The following is a 16,253-nucleotide window of genomic DNA, read 5'->3' as shown; positions in this document are numbered from 1 at the left end:
ATTGTGAGTGGCACAAAATGGTTGAATCTGGCCAGTTGAGAAGTCTCACGGCATAATGGAGCTCTCAGCTGGCATGATGTAGCACACCCCACTCCTATGTTGACTGCCCTTCCCCCACTCTGGCACAGGGGGCATTTGGTGAATGGGGCAGAGTTCACCTGCACTCTACCAATTCTCAGCTGCCACATGGTTCCATACGAGCCATTGCCAGCTGATGGAGATGAACCATGAAAATCAGGAAGATGTGTCTGACACTCTGCTGGCCCTGCGTCCCTCTCTTGCACTGAGCAGATTTCAGCACAGCAGAGGACACGGGGCTCAGGGACAGACTTTTAATGGTGTCTCAGTTCTTAAAGACGCAGACAGCCTAGTGCAGGGGTCGGCAACCTTTCCGAAGTGGTGTGCCGAGTCTTCATTTATTCACTCTCAGTTAAGGTTTCCTGTGCCAGTAATACATTTTAGCATTTTTAGAAGGTCTCTTTCTCTAAGTCTATAATATATAACTAAACTATTGTTGTATGGAAAGTAAATAAGGTTTTTAAAATGTTTAAGAAGCTTCATTTAAAATTAAATTAAAATGCAGAGCCCCCCTGGACCAGTGGCCAGGACCCGGGCAGTCTGAGTGCCACTGAAAATCAGCTCGCGTGCCGCCTTCGGCACGCGTGCCATAGGTTGCCTACCCCTGGTAGTGGGAACTTCAGAAGCACATAGGCATCTAACTCCCATTGGTTTCAATAGGAGTTAAGCACCTAGGTGCTTGTGAAAATCCACTATGCGCCTATCTACATCTTTAGGCACCAAAATACCTTTAAAAATCTAGCGTTAAGTGACTTGGCTAAGATCACTCAAGGAGTCTTTGGTAGCTCTGGGAACTGAAATTGAGATTTCCTGCGTCCCAGTCCAGGCCATGTTTTATATTGCAGTCTGAGATTTAAAGGAACAGATCCTGAGCTAATCTAATTTACCTTTATCTAAACAGTGCTCTGAATTTAATTAAAAGCCTATATTGTCTGTTTAAAAATATATACTTATACATATGTGGTTAGATGTTTCTCAAGTCATACATTAGATATTTTCCTTTAAAGAGCTTCATACCTTCTTAAGGCTGTAGTGTCTCATGAAATTGTGGCCTCCCAAATCTGTTAATTGTCCAACTAGCTCATCCATTTCTTTCTGTCATGCAGGATTTTAGGGTTTAACAGATAAAGGTTAGCCTAATATTGCAAGGTAAGAACTTAACACCCCATCTTGTCTCCAGTAGCTGGTATGCTTTTAATTATTACATGCGCTCCATAGCTCTGCATGGGGATTACCTTTCTCACATGTCTTCTGAAAGAAATTGATATTAAGTGCTTGTACTTCCTTTGCTGGTATACTCATGCAAAGAAGAACTAGGTGGCTCAGGGAATAGATAATGGTTTATGGAGCCCTTCACTGCTTCAAAGGCAGCCTGGGTTGATAGTGGTACATCTTTGTTACTATTTGATGGCCTACGTGAAAGTGAATTGATATGTCTCAGTCCAGTTCCTAGTGGAAAGCAGTCCACGTAAATATTGCCTCCCCATTAAACCCATGGCTGGTAACATACAACGTCTGATCTTGATCTCACTTCCACCAAAATCAAAGTTTATAGCAGTGTAATTGCTCATGATTCAGGTCAGGGTGGGTCCATTGTATGGAACTCAGCTATCTGATATGGCCAAGAAAAGCAGACGATAGAAGAAAACAATTAGTTTTTCCACATCCAGTGTTGTTACATGGTCTTTTTGTAACTGGCTAGAGAATTTGTAACAGTAATTGGTCAAACTCTGCCCTCATATCCCAGTGTAAATGCAGAGTAGCGCTATTGACTTCAGTAGAGTAACTGTCCTTAAATGGGTGTAATTGAGAGCACAATTTGGCCCCCAGATAGATCGTGTTTGGCCTTTCAGGGGAAAGGCAGGTCTCCTCTTTCTGAGCTGGTTGTGCTTTAGTTGTCTAACCTCAAATATATTTAATGTCATGGGGAAAATCTATGAAATGTGCCAGTCTATTAAACCTCCGTTCAAGTGTCGGTCCGATCAATAGAAGGTGTTTGTTATCTAAATGAGCAATAGGAGGCGAGTCACTTAACCACCCTTCTCATGAGCTTCGCTTGGAGCTGGAGTTTTTGCAGTTCAACATGAGGGTTGTGCTGCCCCAGGAGCAGACCAGGCACTACATTGTGACTTACAGGCTACATCTGCCCTTGGATCTGGGGATGTGATTCCCAGCCTGATTAGACGTACCCGCACTGCCTTGTTAAACATAGCAGTGAGGTCATGGTAGCACAGGCATGCAGCAGCACGAGCTAGCAGCCCCAAATATATACCTCCAGGGTCCAAGCAGGCTTGTACTTGGGGCAACTAGCTGCTCCTGGGGAGTCATACCAAGACACTACCACAATCTAGCCTATTTTGAGAGTGTGGCAGCACTGGACAGAACTAACAGAGCAGAGCGGGAAGCAGTTTTCTCATCCCACCAGAACTTGAGATTTCAGACATTTTCCCATCCCAAAACAGGACGAAAAATCAATCTCAAACATTTTTGCAAACTGACCATCCAAAAAAAAAAAATTTGTGGATTAGGTCAGTTGAAACATTTTGGTTTGGTAATTTCAAACCGTTTTGGTTTTTGGTCTAACCTTCTAAAAACTTTTTTTTAGTGTAAATTAACTCAAATTTCAAATAAGTCATTTTGAGTTAAAAACAATCCCAAATTTTCCTTTTGAAAATGTTGAAACAGGACGTTACAATTTTGAAACTTTTTTCAAAACTTTTTTGAATGGGGAAAATTCATCAGTACCAATCCTTTCCTGAGAACTGTTTCACTTACAACAAATTGACAATTTCTGATGAAAAAACATTTTGATAGTAAATTCCTCTAAGAACAACTCATTTATGAGAAGAGAAGTTTTCTCACTCTTCCATTCCTTAAAGAAAGAGAAGGTTTTATTTCAGGCACAGATTGTTGTCTCTTACGTCCAGGATAAGGAACGTAGAACTAAACAAAGGAGCTTCCATCTTCATCTCTTGAGGAAAATGGTACTTTGAGGAATTTTCCATAGACGTACTAACCCCATGTAAACAATGAGTCTAGCTGGCTGGTTTGCCAAGAGACATTTCACTGTCAAGCCGGACAGTCTGGTAGAGGGAATACATGTCAGCTGCAATCTCTGCACTCTGGCCCTGTGGAGTTTGCTTAAAGTCACAGTGTCAGAGCAGTGAATAATCTAACATTTTAGCATGAGTCTCTCACACTACAGCATTGCCAACTCGAACAAGCTGATCAAAAGTGTCGCAATATTTGTTGTTCTTAAAGTCCCCGCTTTTGAAGTCATGTGATTACATGAAAATCTCAGCTTTCATTTAAAGGAAAAAAATCATCTTGTCTGTAGAGTAAAGCTGGAAAATGTAACCATAAAGGTTCAAAAAGCAGAAGGCAAATAAAAAAGACCCAACATTTATTTTATTTTCTACATTTCCTTATTTTTAAGCTAATCTCATGCTTCTGGAGCCCCTGACACATGATTTCTGAGGCTCAAAACAACTCTACACCTGAAAACAACAAGTTTTGAGAAAGTTCCCTCAGTTTTCCACTTCAAGAGCAGAAGAGATTTCACTTTGTAACACAAAGGATTTATGTCTTTTAGATGGTATATTTCCATTTAAGTGATGACCCTAGCAGTGTTGTTTTAATGAAAGAGTCAAAATAAACAGCATGGGAGATGCAAATGAGGCACGATTGTTGGCTTTAATGTTTAATTGTACATAATTTTTTCCCCTCTGTTTTCCTCTGCTCTTTTTGAGGCTCTTTCAGAGGTTTCCGAGCATTATTTTCAGAAACCAATTGACGGAGCTGTTCTATTAGCATGCACTTTTTGTTGCCTGATATTTCTGGGATGGTTCTGCCACTGTTAGCGAGCTATACTGTATTACTCAGTACATTGTGGTGTCATTGAAATCGTGTAGAGTAAGGTGCTACTCAACATGAGTTAGGGTGGAAAAATCAGGTCTTTTATGTTGCTGAAGGATATTCATTGGATTTCTTATATCATTTAGCAAGTGTGACTCGGCATTAAGCTGTCACTGTCAAACCAGATAGCACTGGAGAGCAAAGGGATTACTAAATTAGGTTTTCAGTAGTTCAAAAAATCCTTTGGTTCTTCTGGGATTTTCAGTAAAAATATATTTGAGCTAAAGATGGATATATATATATATATTTTTTTTTAGTCCGGGGTTCTTTACATTTATCTTTGAGGGTCACTGCAGTAAATCGGGACTATTGATTTAGCAGGTAGCAGTTCTTAGAATCACTCATTTAAGAGTCAAAATTCCTGCGTTACTCAAAGCAATAACTCAACACTTTGAAAATCACTCATCAGGGACTGCCGGTTCATGCTTGTAGACAGGCGTTCAACAAAGATTTCAGTTTGTTTATGGATCTTACGTCAGCTGAGTTCTCTACCCTGGCAGACAAATGTGTTGCCTCTCTTGCCCTACTTACTTATTATCTGACTTATCCGGCCCACTGCTCTGTAACAGCCTCTCCAGCAGTGCGCTGGCCTGGAGTGCCGCTGTCTTCAGCTGAACCCTGGCTATGCTTGGCCGGAGCAGGCTGTTAAACCAGGCCACACTTGATGTTTTATCTATTGCTTGACCTTTCCAGTGAATCTGCTATGGACTCCTCGCTCCAATGGTGTCATTCAGAACATGGATCCACCCCCGCCAGCAACAGCATTGTCTCTGGGTCAGGTTTACACAGCATGTTGCTTTCAACTCCCTGGTCTGCAGAGGGATTTCTTCTGCCCATCAGAACTAAACAGCTACTAATTTGAGCAGTATTATTTATCTACACTAGATAGACTCCTGCTAAGGGGAAATGTTTCTCAAAGCAGCAGGGGTTTGGTTGATTAATATATGGTTCCTAATGAATGGTCAATGAGATGCCTAAAGACTATTTCAAACCCAGGAATCCTAGTTATCCTACATAACTTGCTAATTGAATTCACATCACCAGAGACTCAAAAATCAGCTTTTGGTCCATAACGAATATGATGTGCTGAATTGTATGGCAGAGTTTCTCCTGAGTCTTTTCCTTCTCTTCACCTTCTATATGTTTTTAATTATTCTTATATAAACAAATCAGTTCTCCAGCTCCTAAAAACTTGTTTCTCAGTGGCACATACCGCCTCTGAGGTACAGTTCCTCCTGGCTGTCAGGGGATAGGAACTTAGCACTAAGACTAGATCAGTAGTAAATTATTAACCCCACCACCATCAAGGTGGATCAGCTGCTTTGGCCAGTGAGCACTGGATGTGGCACTGCATCTCCACCCATTCCCTTCTCCTCCCGCTCTGCCTAAACATTACCCATCCACTCCAGAGAGAATATAACTCGGTGCTTACTCTGTGCACCCAGACCCAAGGTCCAGGTAGGCTGCATAGTGCTGCACAGGGCCGGCTCTAGGATTTTTGCCGCCCAAAGCAAAAACAATTTTGGCCGCCCCCCCCCTTCTTTAATTACCCCACCCCCCAGCCCCGCCTCAACTCCGCCCCTTCCCCAAATCCCCAGCCCTGCCTCCTCCCCCCAGGCTCTCAAGCCTAGGAGGGAGGGAGGGGGAGAAGCGGTGCGCACGCCGCGGCCACTCGGAGTCTCCCCCCCTCCCAGGTTTGAGAGCCTGGGAGGGAGGGGGAGACTCCGAGTGGCCGCGGTGCGGGCGCCACTTCTCCCCCTCCCTCCCAGGCTCTCAAGTCTGGGTGGGTGGGGGAGCAGCGGCGCGCGAAACAGCAGTGTGCTGGCCTGAAACAGCTGTTTCGCGCGCCGCGGCCGCTCGTGATCTCCCCCTCCCTCCCAGGTTTGAGAGCCTGGGAGGGAGGGCGAGTAGCAGAGCGCGAATCAGCTGTTTCGCGCGCCGTGGCAGCAGCAGCGGAGGTGAGCTAGGGCGGCCGGGGCACATTTTTAGGGGCGGCATTCTGGCGCCGGCCATGCCGCCCCTAAAAATGTGCCGCCCCAAGCACCAGCTTGTTTTGCTGGTGCCTAGAGCCGGCCCTGGTGCTGCAAAGGAATTTCTTACTGTCTTGTCCAAGTTACAATCAAGCCCTGAATGATTGATGTATTTACAGCTCCGAATGAATGCATGGAGTGAACTGGTCCAGGGGAGCTCTCACTCCAACCAAACCAGACTCCTACTCCAACCCCTGAGCACTTCTTTAGAAGCTCCCCCTGCAACAAGCTGCATTTGCAATCACGCTGTACATTAGAAAAGTTTTATAATTACTTGCTGTTCTGGCTGCTGAGCAGTTCTAAATGCCAGACATTAAGGAATTGCTGTTTCAGTCCGTGAGCAAGCTCTGAACATTAAACGTGTTTCACGAGAAGGTTCTTCCTTTTTTTCCCAGCCATTACACATCTCGGAAGGCTTTTTTTTTTTTCTCCAAGTGGCCGCTTTCCCAGCTGTTGATCGTCTCTGTCTCTCCTATATGAAAGAGAAAAAGGAAACCGATGATGATGCGGTATGAAGGTTTTATCCGCGTGAGTTTGAGATGGGTCCGTTGCTCACCCGTGGAGGAGCTATACATGAATTATGCAGATCAACCCGAGCAAGTGCCAATAAAACCTTTCTACTGTACCACATGTATTCCAGGATACAGTATGCCACACATTTTACAGACAAAAATATTTTAGCAATGTTTTAGAGTGCTGCTAAAAATGCAGTTTTTTATAGCCTACCACCACTGAAGCCAGGCTCCTGTGCGTGACTCCAAGGGATTGGGAAATGATAATCTGAGACTTTCAAAGCTCCTTAATGAGAAGTGGTGTTCAAATCTCAGGGGTGTTTTTGCAAATTTCAGCCGTAAGTGATGTATCTTAGACATCTCTACACATTACCTAGAATATCTCTAATAAACAGATTAGTATTGGATTTGAAGGCTCATTATCTAGAGGCTAGAAGTAAGTGCTGTAATTTCCATTGGAAACATGTGACCCATCCCTTTCCAGTTGCACTGGACAAGATGGCCCAGTGGTTAGCAAGGGACTTGGGAAAGTTTAGGTTCAGTCCCTTGCTCTACCACAGACTTCCTATATGATCTTGGGCAAGTCAGTCAGCATTGCCGTGCCTCAGTTTCCCATCCGTGACATTGGGATAATTGCACTTCCCATGTGAGCATGAATACATGAAAGATTATGAAGTGCTCAGATACTACAGAATGGAGACTATTTAAGTACCTTAGATTCTAGATCACCCCTGTCCAGAAGTCCCTCATTACACCATTGGGCTGGCTGGCTGGACCTTTTTGCTGTGGTATTTAATACTGCATATTTTACATCTGCTCACAGGCTATTTAAAGAGGTCTTCAGCCTTCTTGATCAGGGCAGCTCTCCTGTCATATATTGTGACTCAGTGCAGTTCTGAAGTTGTGCTAGAATTTGTTCTCTATGTAACACACCTGAAAACTCTGGGATTGTCAATCATAGGTACAAGCTTTGTCAGTTTCTAAGCATCAGACCTAGAAATGGTGAGAATAATACCTTCCCAGGTACCATTAATCTAAGGCATAATAGCGTCTTTAACAGCTAAATGAACTCAGTAGCTCAGACGATCCAGGTGTCTTTGCATATAATCATGCCTTCAAATAAATTACAAGTTCAATCCAATGTGTATTCCTTTTGGGATGTTCCACAAGTGCATAAACCAGAGTTATCACAGTTGCTTTATATTTATAAGCAATAAGATTTATTTAGTAGGAACTCTTCAAATGGGAATGGGCTGACCTTGAGTTATGAATTGCTTCGCCTATACATCTATCACATTATCCCCCAAAATCACTGTTTAAATGCATGAAAGAAAGTATACCCACGCCATACAAGTGTCTGAGTTTCTCTCTTTCAAGAGAGGAAGCCTTTATACTTTATAAGTAAAGGCATTTAAAACATTAGCTAGTATGAAGACTTTTCGGACTAAGCCTTCCAAAGGAAAGTCCACCATTGAAACAATAATTCGGATGGAAAAGGTTTTACTTTTAAAATAATCATACAAGCTACTGTCACAAAGTGTAACTTAAAGAATAAAAAATGGTGGTTGCTTTCTGAACAGTTTAAGAGGAAAGATGGTAATTAGGGAAGTCTAAAAGCTGGACAACTGATCAGTCCATCATGGACTGTTGCCGAGCCTCAGAAGTGGACCTTTGCCTGTAGGGTGACCAGATGTCCCGATTTTATAGGGACAGTCCCGATTTTTGGGTCTTTTTCTTATATAGGCTCCTATTACCCCCAACCCCCTGTCCTGATTTTTCACATTTGCTGTCTGGTCACCCTATTTGCCTGTGGTACACACAAAAAAAGCAGGGAAGGTTGAAGCTACCATCTTGGTGAAGTCATACAAGAATCTGAGGAGAGTCGGATTGAGTCGCCCTTGGCGTACAGGTGCTTGTTCTTTGTTAGAGGGAATAAGGGTAATTTAAAGCAACATACTGTGAAACATCACCGGAAGCACTATATGCAAGCCCCATACAAGTTAATGTATAGTTATGGATGGAAATGAATAATTTCACCTCTCTGCAATGTCCTAGCCACCTCAACTGATCCCTTAACTCCTTGGCAGTCTAGCAGATTCATTTCTTGCATTCTTTTTTTTTTTTCTTGATGAATATAAAGAATTTCTGGAGATTTTTTTATATCTTTGACTATTTGCTCTTTAAATCCCCTTAGCCCTCCAAATTTCCGCATTACATTTCATCTGCCAGAGTTTATGCTCCTTTCTATTGGCTTCATTTAGACTTTATTTCCATTTTCTGGAGGATACTTCTAAGGCTTAAATAACCTCTTGAATCTTCTTATTTAACCATATTAGGTCTTTTCTTGTCTTCCGTTGACTCCATGTCTCAGTTAAGGACTTTAAATTGAGTTTCAGTGTGAACAGTTCATATAGTTATAATGATTCACTTTGAGATAGATACCATTGGGTTTGGCTCTGTTCTCACCTGCAATAGTTTGACTGGAATATCTTCATCTACTTCATTGTTGATACTTCTGGCTATACTAATGTACAAAATAAGAGAATCAGACTCACTGTTAGGATCGAATCACATTTGCAAAATTATAAAAATACACAGTTGAGTAAATATCTTTGCTTATATCATACACCTCATCCTGGATCAAGGTAAAGTAAGGAACTCTACCTCACTATTCTTAACCTTGGTGGGAAGCACATTTTGAATAATTCTTGTTTGTATTGCAAAAGGTTTGTTGTATAAATACCTACATTTTCCAGTAGCTAATATGATTCATTTGTCCTCCTAAATCACTATAATATCTCTTCCCTTTCCCTCTTTTCATCTTTCCAGAAGTAACAGTTTATTCAGTGAAGTCGTGCAGATGAACTTTGAAATAGCCAGTTTCAGCAGTCTTTCCGGAACGCAGCCAATCACGTGGCAGGTGGAATACCCTCGGAAGGGGACAACGGACATAGCCCTCTCTGAAATCTTCATCTGCCAGAAGGACCTGGTAGGAATAGTTCCACTAGCAATGGTAAGAGATTCCCTGGAAAGCCTGGTGCTCTGTCTCCTCTTTAAATGACTGTCATTCTGGGAAGGTACAAAGCAACCTTTGAGACTGATCAGCAAAGAAGTGGTCTCTGCTCACTAGATAATCAGGGAAGAATTCTTTTCTGAGATCAGTACGGCACTACTGCACCTTGGTGTAATAATACTCTCCCTACCTGATGGAATCTCTGTTGATGTCAGTTGGATATCCTTTTTTTTATAGGAGCAGTAAGCACTTACCAGAATCATACACGCATTTCATTGTGGGTGCAAATCATGCAATTTAGACTAGCTGCCCACACACACACACACACACACACACACACACACACACACACACACACACACACACACACAAAGATGCTGTCCCTTTAAAAAAAAATCTGGCCCTTACTCTTTAAACCTTGAGTTCCCCTGTTTTAAACTGTTCTTTCACAGTTCCCTCTAGTCTAGACTACCAGTTGGTAACAGAGGGCAAAATATACTTGCTGGTCGCTTTTTAATTTTTCCATTAAGTACTATAGGGTTTGATCATAAGAACGGCCATACAGGGTCAGACAAAAGGTCCATCTAGTCCAGTATCCTGTCTTCCGACAGTGGCCAATGCCAGGTGCCCTGGAGGGAATGAATAGAACAGGTAATCATCAAGTGATCCATCCCCTGTTGCCCATTCCCAGCTTCTGGCAAACAGAGGCTAGGGACACTGACAACTCTTGGGGGTACTTACCACCTGCAACTCCTGTTAACAAATGGGAGTTGAAAGTGCTCAGTATTTAGCAGAATGAAGCCTATACTAATTAGCGGGCTGTTCCCTAACCCCATAAAGCACTCTGGTTTTAGGGAGAGAACAGAAAGTGTCTTTAAAAGAAAGAAAAGTCCCTTGGTCTGTTTGGAAAATCCCTGGAAAAGAGTCTATTCTGAACAAGTATCAGAGGGGTAGCCGTGTTAGCCTGGATCTGTAAAAAGCAACAAAGAGTCCTGTGGCACCTTATAGACTAACAGACGGATTGGAGCATAAGCTTTTGTGGGTGAATGACATGCGTCTGACGAAGTGGGTATTCACCCACGAAAGCTTATGCTCCAATATGTCTGTTAGTCTATAAGGTGCCACAGGACTTTTTGTTGCTTTATTCTGAACAAATTCTGCTTGAGTATCCTACCTTTTCTGGGGAATTTTTTCCTCTTGTTAATTAAAAAAAAAAAGTTCTGCTCCCACTGAAGTCAATGTGTGTGTAAACTCCTCGAGCTGGAGCAGCCCCAATGATATTTAGGTGAAAACAAGATGTTTGCCAAAATTAAAGGACCAGTGCAGACTTTAATACTGAAAGATACTTTCTGTTGATGGTTTTTATTAGTGAAATTCTGGCCCTCTTTTATTTATTATATTGTTACATGGTTTTTCCTTTTATCTGATAAAATTGTCATGTGCTAGATAACTGGGGAAGAATTATTTTTTGCGATCAGTATGGCAGTCCTCGACTTATATGCTATGTCAGTGGAACTCCTGCCAATATCCTTTGGAGATTTACTCCCATAGATCCTGCTCCAAAGTTCATTGAAGTCAGTAGAGAGCTGTGTGCTTCAGAACTGGGCTGAGAGAAAAATGTTGCCTTCGATTACCTGTAGAGCTAAATATGGCAATAAATATTGCGTCCTCAGTCCTGTAAAGACTTAAGCACATACTTAAGACAGCTTCTTCAGGTCAGATTCTGGCCTTAGGGAGATTCATTCAATGCTTCCAATGAAGCTACATGTGTCTATCTTCTGGCAGAATTTACCACCCCTTCCCCTTCTATTTTGTAAAGAATTCATTGGCTCCGTCTCTGTATTTCATGCCTGATCTATTTTTATACATGTTAAAATAGTCACTAATGCCTTTGCACTTTCAGGCAAGATACAGATGGACGTGCACATGTCTCGGAGAGATTAAAATGCATCCTTTTATGTTGGTTTCTCTAGCGGCCTGAGTCCCAATTTAGTGAAACCTGGGGTGCACAAGGAATACGGGATGAAGCCTTGGATGTACCAATGGCAGTACCGTCGAGCATTACGATTTTTGCAAGGGATTTAAAAGACAAAATTATACCTTAAAACCCTTCACTTTGCTTCCTTGTGTGTGTCCGTTTCTCTGGTGTACCTTGTGATAACACTTGGCAGCAGCCATAACACATTGTGCTAATAGAATCTAGCTGGATGAGATGCCAATGCAAAATTGGCTTTGCTGGCGGGATATTAGTAGATAAAGGGAATTTTCACAGTTTTCTGTTAGCTAACACTGCAGCTCCAGCCAGGATGCTTTCTTCATTTAAACGTTAATCTCCAGCTGAGCTGATTACCTGGCAATTCTCTTGTTCAGAGGTAAAGAGAGACACAAAAAGAGAGAGTGTGATGCTGTGTCTGCTGAGAAGTTGTACTTCACTGTCTCTCTCTCAGCTACAAACTGTAAAGCAAGTGCCCATCTACCGCATAAAAGCTAGGTCCTGGTGTTTTATGGCAAGTATTTTTCTTCAATAATTTGTAGGAAAAAATATTACAAGTAAACAGACCAGATTGATTGCAACATGAATTGTGCCCAGAGAGCAAAACTGCTTCTTTCGGAATTATGTCGTTGGAGAAAGGAACTTTAAGAAGGAATCTTTGCAGTTACAAACACAGAGGCAGTGTGGGACTGAGGACATCTGGGTTCTAGTCCTGACTCTGTGACTGGCCTGCTGTGTGAGCTAGGAAAGTCCGTACCTCTGTTTTCCCCTCCCACCCTTTTTCTCTCATGTCTATTTAGATTATAAGGGCTGGGACTGTATCTAAGGCTTGGTCTACACTAAACCCCCAAATCGAACTAAGGTACGCAACTTCAGCTACGTGAATAACGTAGCTGAAGTCGACGTACCTTAGTTCGAACTTACCGCGGTCCAGACCCGGCAGGCAGGCTCCCCCGTCGACTCCGCGTACTCCTCGCGGCGAGCAGGATTACCGGAGTCGACGGGGAGCACTTCTGAGTTCGATTTATCGCGTCCAGACAAGACGTGATAAATCGAACCCAGAAGTTCGATTGCCTGCCGCCGAACCAGCGCGGTAAGTATAGACAAGCCCTTACTATGTGTGTTTCTACAGTGCCTAGCACAATCTCATTTGAGGCCTCTAGGCACAACCATAATACAAATAATAAAGATAATACAAACAGTTACCGTTATTTGTAAAGGTGATTACCAGGTAGAGTAAAATCATATAAAATATATACATGGATTAACAAGAGGTGTTAAAAAACGTATATCTATCTGTAGTTGTATATCTGGAGAGAAACTTAATATGAGGACAGTGCCATCCATTAGCTGGGTAAAACTTGTGTTCCAGCTCTCTAGAGCAGCAAGCGGATTATGTTGGCAATAAGATAACGGACAGCAACATAAAAAACACCAGATGCAAGAAAGGCGGAAGGAAAAATAAATATCAGGAAGCTGGAAACGACAAATCTTTTGTTGGGCTAAATATAACCCCAGGATCACAAAAGTGGAGCGTCTCTCATGTGAGCTGTTCAAATGCTAGACTAAAACTTACAAAGCTGAAAAGATCACACATTCCTATTACCCTCTTTCTAATTATCTTAAAAATAGGAGAGAAGTGGGGAGAAGAAGAATTGGGTTTTTTAGGGATTAGAGCAATTGCAGCTCTGTTACAATGGAACAGAAGAGATTAAAGAATTGACATTGTCAGAAAGAACTGAACCTACAATATCAACATAGCCATGTAGATCAGGGTTCAGTGCAGCAGGTGGCAGGACACAGTGACTGAATAATCAATTTAACTTCATCCAGGAGCCACCATGCCTGGCTAGCTAGCTAGGTGGCCTGGACAAATAAATACGAGCACTAAGAAGTTGGTGGTGGTAATGAACAAAAGAAACGTCAAAACTGTCAGGCTGGACATCAATGAAACAAACCTGTCTCAGTGTTCCCAGTTCTGTCTATAAAGTAGCAGAGAAATGAGCTGTCCAGTTTTATATGATGTATGCTCCAGAGTTGGGGAGTTAATAGCTCTGGTCAGTTTTGAAGGCCATTTTATCCGTTAATTATTCAGAGAGAAAATTAGTGAGCCCGAGATTCCCATTAGCCACCACCATAATCCACCGTGTGGTTATTCCATTTAGGATGAGGCACAGGGTGTGGGAGGGTAATAGTCATTCCTGACAAACTGCAGACAGGCCAGAAGCTCTGGAGACCTCGCTCCCCAAATTTCTTTCCATACCTTGGGAGAGCAGAGGGCAATCCAGAATGACCCATTGCTAAAAGGAAACAATCCATCCATTGATCACAAAGTGCTTTATAAAGGAAGTCAGTACCATTATCCCCATTGTACAGATGGGGAAATGGAAGCACAGGGAGGTGAAGTGACTTGCCCTGGATCACCCAGTGAATGTTGACAAGTGACTCTGAGCCACTCAGTGTCCCCATTTTTGATACAGCTCTTCCTCGCTGAAATTCTGCTTTCAGTTCCAGGGGTATCACCATTGATTTCATTGGGATTTCTCCAGATGAACACTGGTATAACGGAGACAAAAATGGGTCACTTATTGATGTTTTTTTAAAGATCTGGTTGAATTTTTCTTTAAAAAAAAAAAGGTTGATGAAAAGTGGACTTTTTTTTTTACATTTCTGTTGCAGCTCTTAGGTTTTCAATAAAAAATTCAAAAGCAGAAAAAAATCTTGGGTTTTGAAAATAGAAAAAGTTTGGCTTTTGATTTTCAAAAAATGAATTTTTTGTTTTTTTAATATAGAAAAACAAAAATCTGTATTAAAAATTAGAAATAAATTATTTTTCCCCACAGAAAGTACTTATCACCTGCCAACCAGCTGTATTTTTTTCATGGTTTTTACCCTCACTCATCAAGAATGTTTACGAAATGATTACCACTGGGGGCATTGTATCAAAAGCCATCCCCAATCAGCCTTTGCACTACCAAAAGCTTAAATCTGCCAGTTGGAAAATAACTTGTCATTGTGCTTCAGTATCAGTGCACTCTAAGACCTTCATTTTTCATTCTGGGACATCTGATGTTGACGAGGATGTATGTGCCTCTCACTCAAAGTGTAAGATAAGAAACAGTGGGGATAGGTTTCCATCATGGTGCTGGAAGGGTAGTGAAAGCCTTATAAAATTCATTAGACAATAGGGTGCGTGAGAGAGAGAAGAGAAAAAGATTTCCCCTATCAAAATAAAAAATATGCACCACAATTTACAGAAAAGAGCCATCTTGCAAAGATTTAACTCTCTACTATAGAGCTGATGTCTGAGAAGAGTTGTGTTCTGTTTAAGCAGTTCTGATGTGATATTACTTATTCCTGGATCAATTCAAAAAGTGCCTTCATAGGAGCTTGATTAATTGTCTGCTAAGCTGCTTTTGAAAACCTCTTCAATTAATCACAACTTACTTTAGAGCTTGCCAATTAAGGGGTACTGAGTTGCACAGCTTACTTTCCACAGCCTCCTCAAATTTCTACCCGATCATGAGCAAATGCAGCCAGCTGTATTGATTTTTGCCACCTAATAAGATAAAAAACAAAAAAACCTCCAACTCATTCACCTGTGTGGTGCACACACACACACACGCACACACACACACTCCCATTTCATTATGAAGCCTCAACATTTATGTGCAGTTCAACACCAAGCCAAGAGATAGAAGCTTGTACAAGAGACTTTTATTCATGGGACAACTCCAATGGATAAATACAGTTGTATTTAAGAAGCATTTCTCCTACTAAGAAGTCACTGTGGGACTGGTCCATCAGCAGAACTATGCACTTGTTGACTGCTCATTTGATACCCAACCAATAAAGCAAGATCAGCATTATAATAGACCTCCTTCTTGTAGGGTAGTTTACCAGTTCCTGTAGAAAATTCACCTTGAAGTCATAGAAAGACCAGTGCAAGACTTTCTGAACCCCATGCAAGGGGCACAGAAGGGTTGCAGCTGGCAAAGCAGCCCATAAAATAGAATCGTGGCAATGGAGCACCCTGACTTTCAGTCAGGGAGATGAAATCCTTCTCTATACTTCACCTGCATAAAATCCAGCTATTCAAAGTGGCGAAGGCACCAGCTGGATGTCAGAAGCACTGGGTTCTATGCTGGCTCTGCTCCAGGCTCCTTGTGTCACCTTGCACAGTCGTGTAACTTCCTTGTCCTTTACATATTTCCATCTGTAAAATGGGGATGACCCCAACCACACAATGGGCCCATGTGTGTTTGTAACCTGGGATGGGATGTGCTATGCACAGGCAGAGAATTATTATATTTTTCTATTTTGATTTCTTTTTGCTGCTTCGGGTAGGATTTGAGTGACACTGATGCCCAGTGTATCCTTCCCTTTGTTTAATAGCATCCAGTAAGCCACTGGTTACGTCCAGCTCAGGGGAGTATGCTTTTGTGTCACGTAGATGGTATGTGTGCATAGCAAACCGGCCTCTGGGCAGCAGTAATGCCTAGCTGAGGCATCCTTTTTGCTTATCATTACTGAGTACAGCTCCATACCGACTGTAAGTGTTCCGTGATCCTACATTGTTTCATTGAGAAATACCTGCATTTGCCTTTGTAATTGAGTATATGGTAGGTTGTGGAATCCCCATCAGTGGAGGTTTTTAAGAACAGGTTGGACAAACACCCTTCAGGGATGATCTGGGGTTACTTAGGCCAGGT

At 42.1% G+C, this 16,253-nt stretch overlaps 1 protein-coding gene across 5 annotated transcripts in view; it reads left to right on the top strand.

Moving 5' to 3' along the window:
- LOC101934617 (transmembrane protein 132C) overlaps positions 1-16,253 on the top strand; it is a 304,006-nt gene that overhangs the window by 218,566 nt on the left and 69,187 nt on the right. For all 5 annotated transcript variants that reach the window (XM_042852529.2, XM_005299570.5, XM_042852530.2 and 2 more), the window contains one exon: positions 9,365-9,548. In XM_042852529.2, coding sequence (XP_042708463.2) covers positions 9,365-9,548 — 184 coding nt within the window. The remainder of the gene's footprint in view (positions 1-9,364; positions 9,549-16,253) is intronic.

This window comes from Chrysemys picta, chromosome 15 (assembly GCF_011386835.1).
Source record: "Chrysemys picta bellii isolate R12L10 chromosome 15, ASM1138683v2, whole genome shotgun sequence".
NCBI lineage: Eukaryota > Metazoa > Chordata > Testudines > Emydidae > Chrysemys > Chrysemys picta.
Note: the sequence above shows the minus strand (reverse complement) of the source record. Positions and strands in the feature narration are given on the sequence as shown.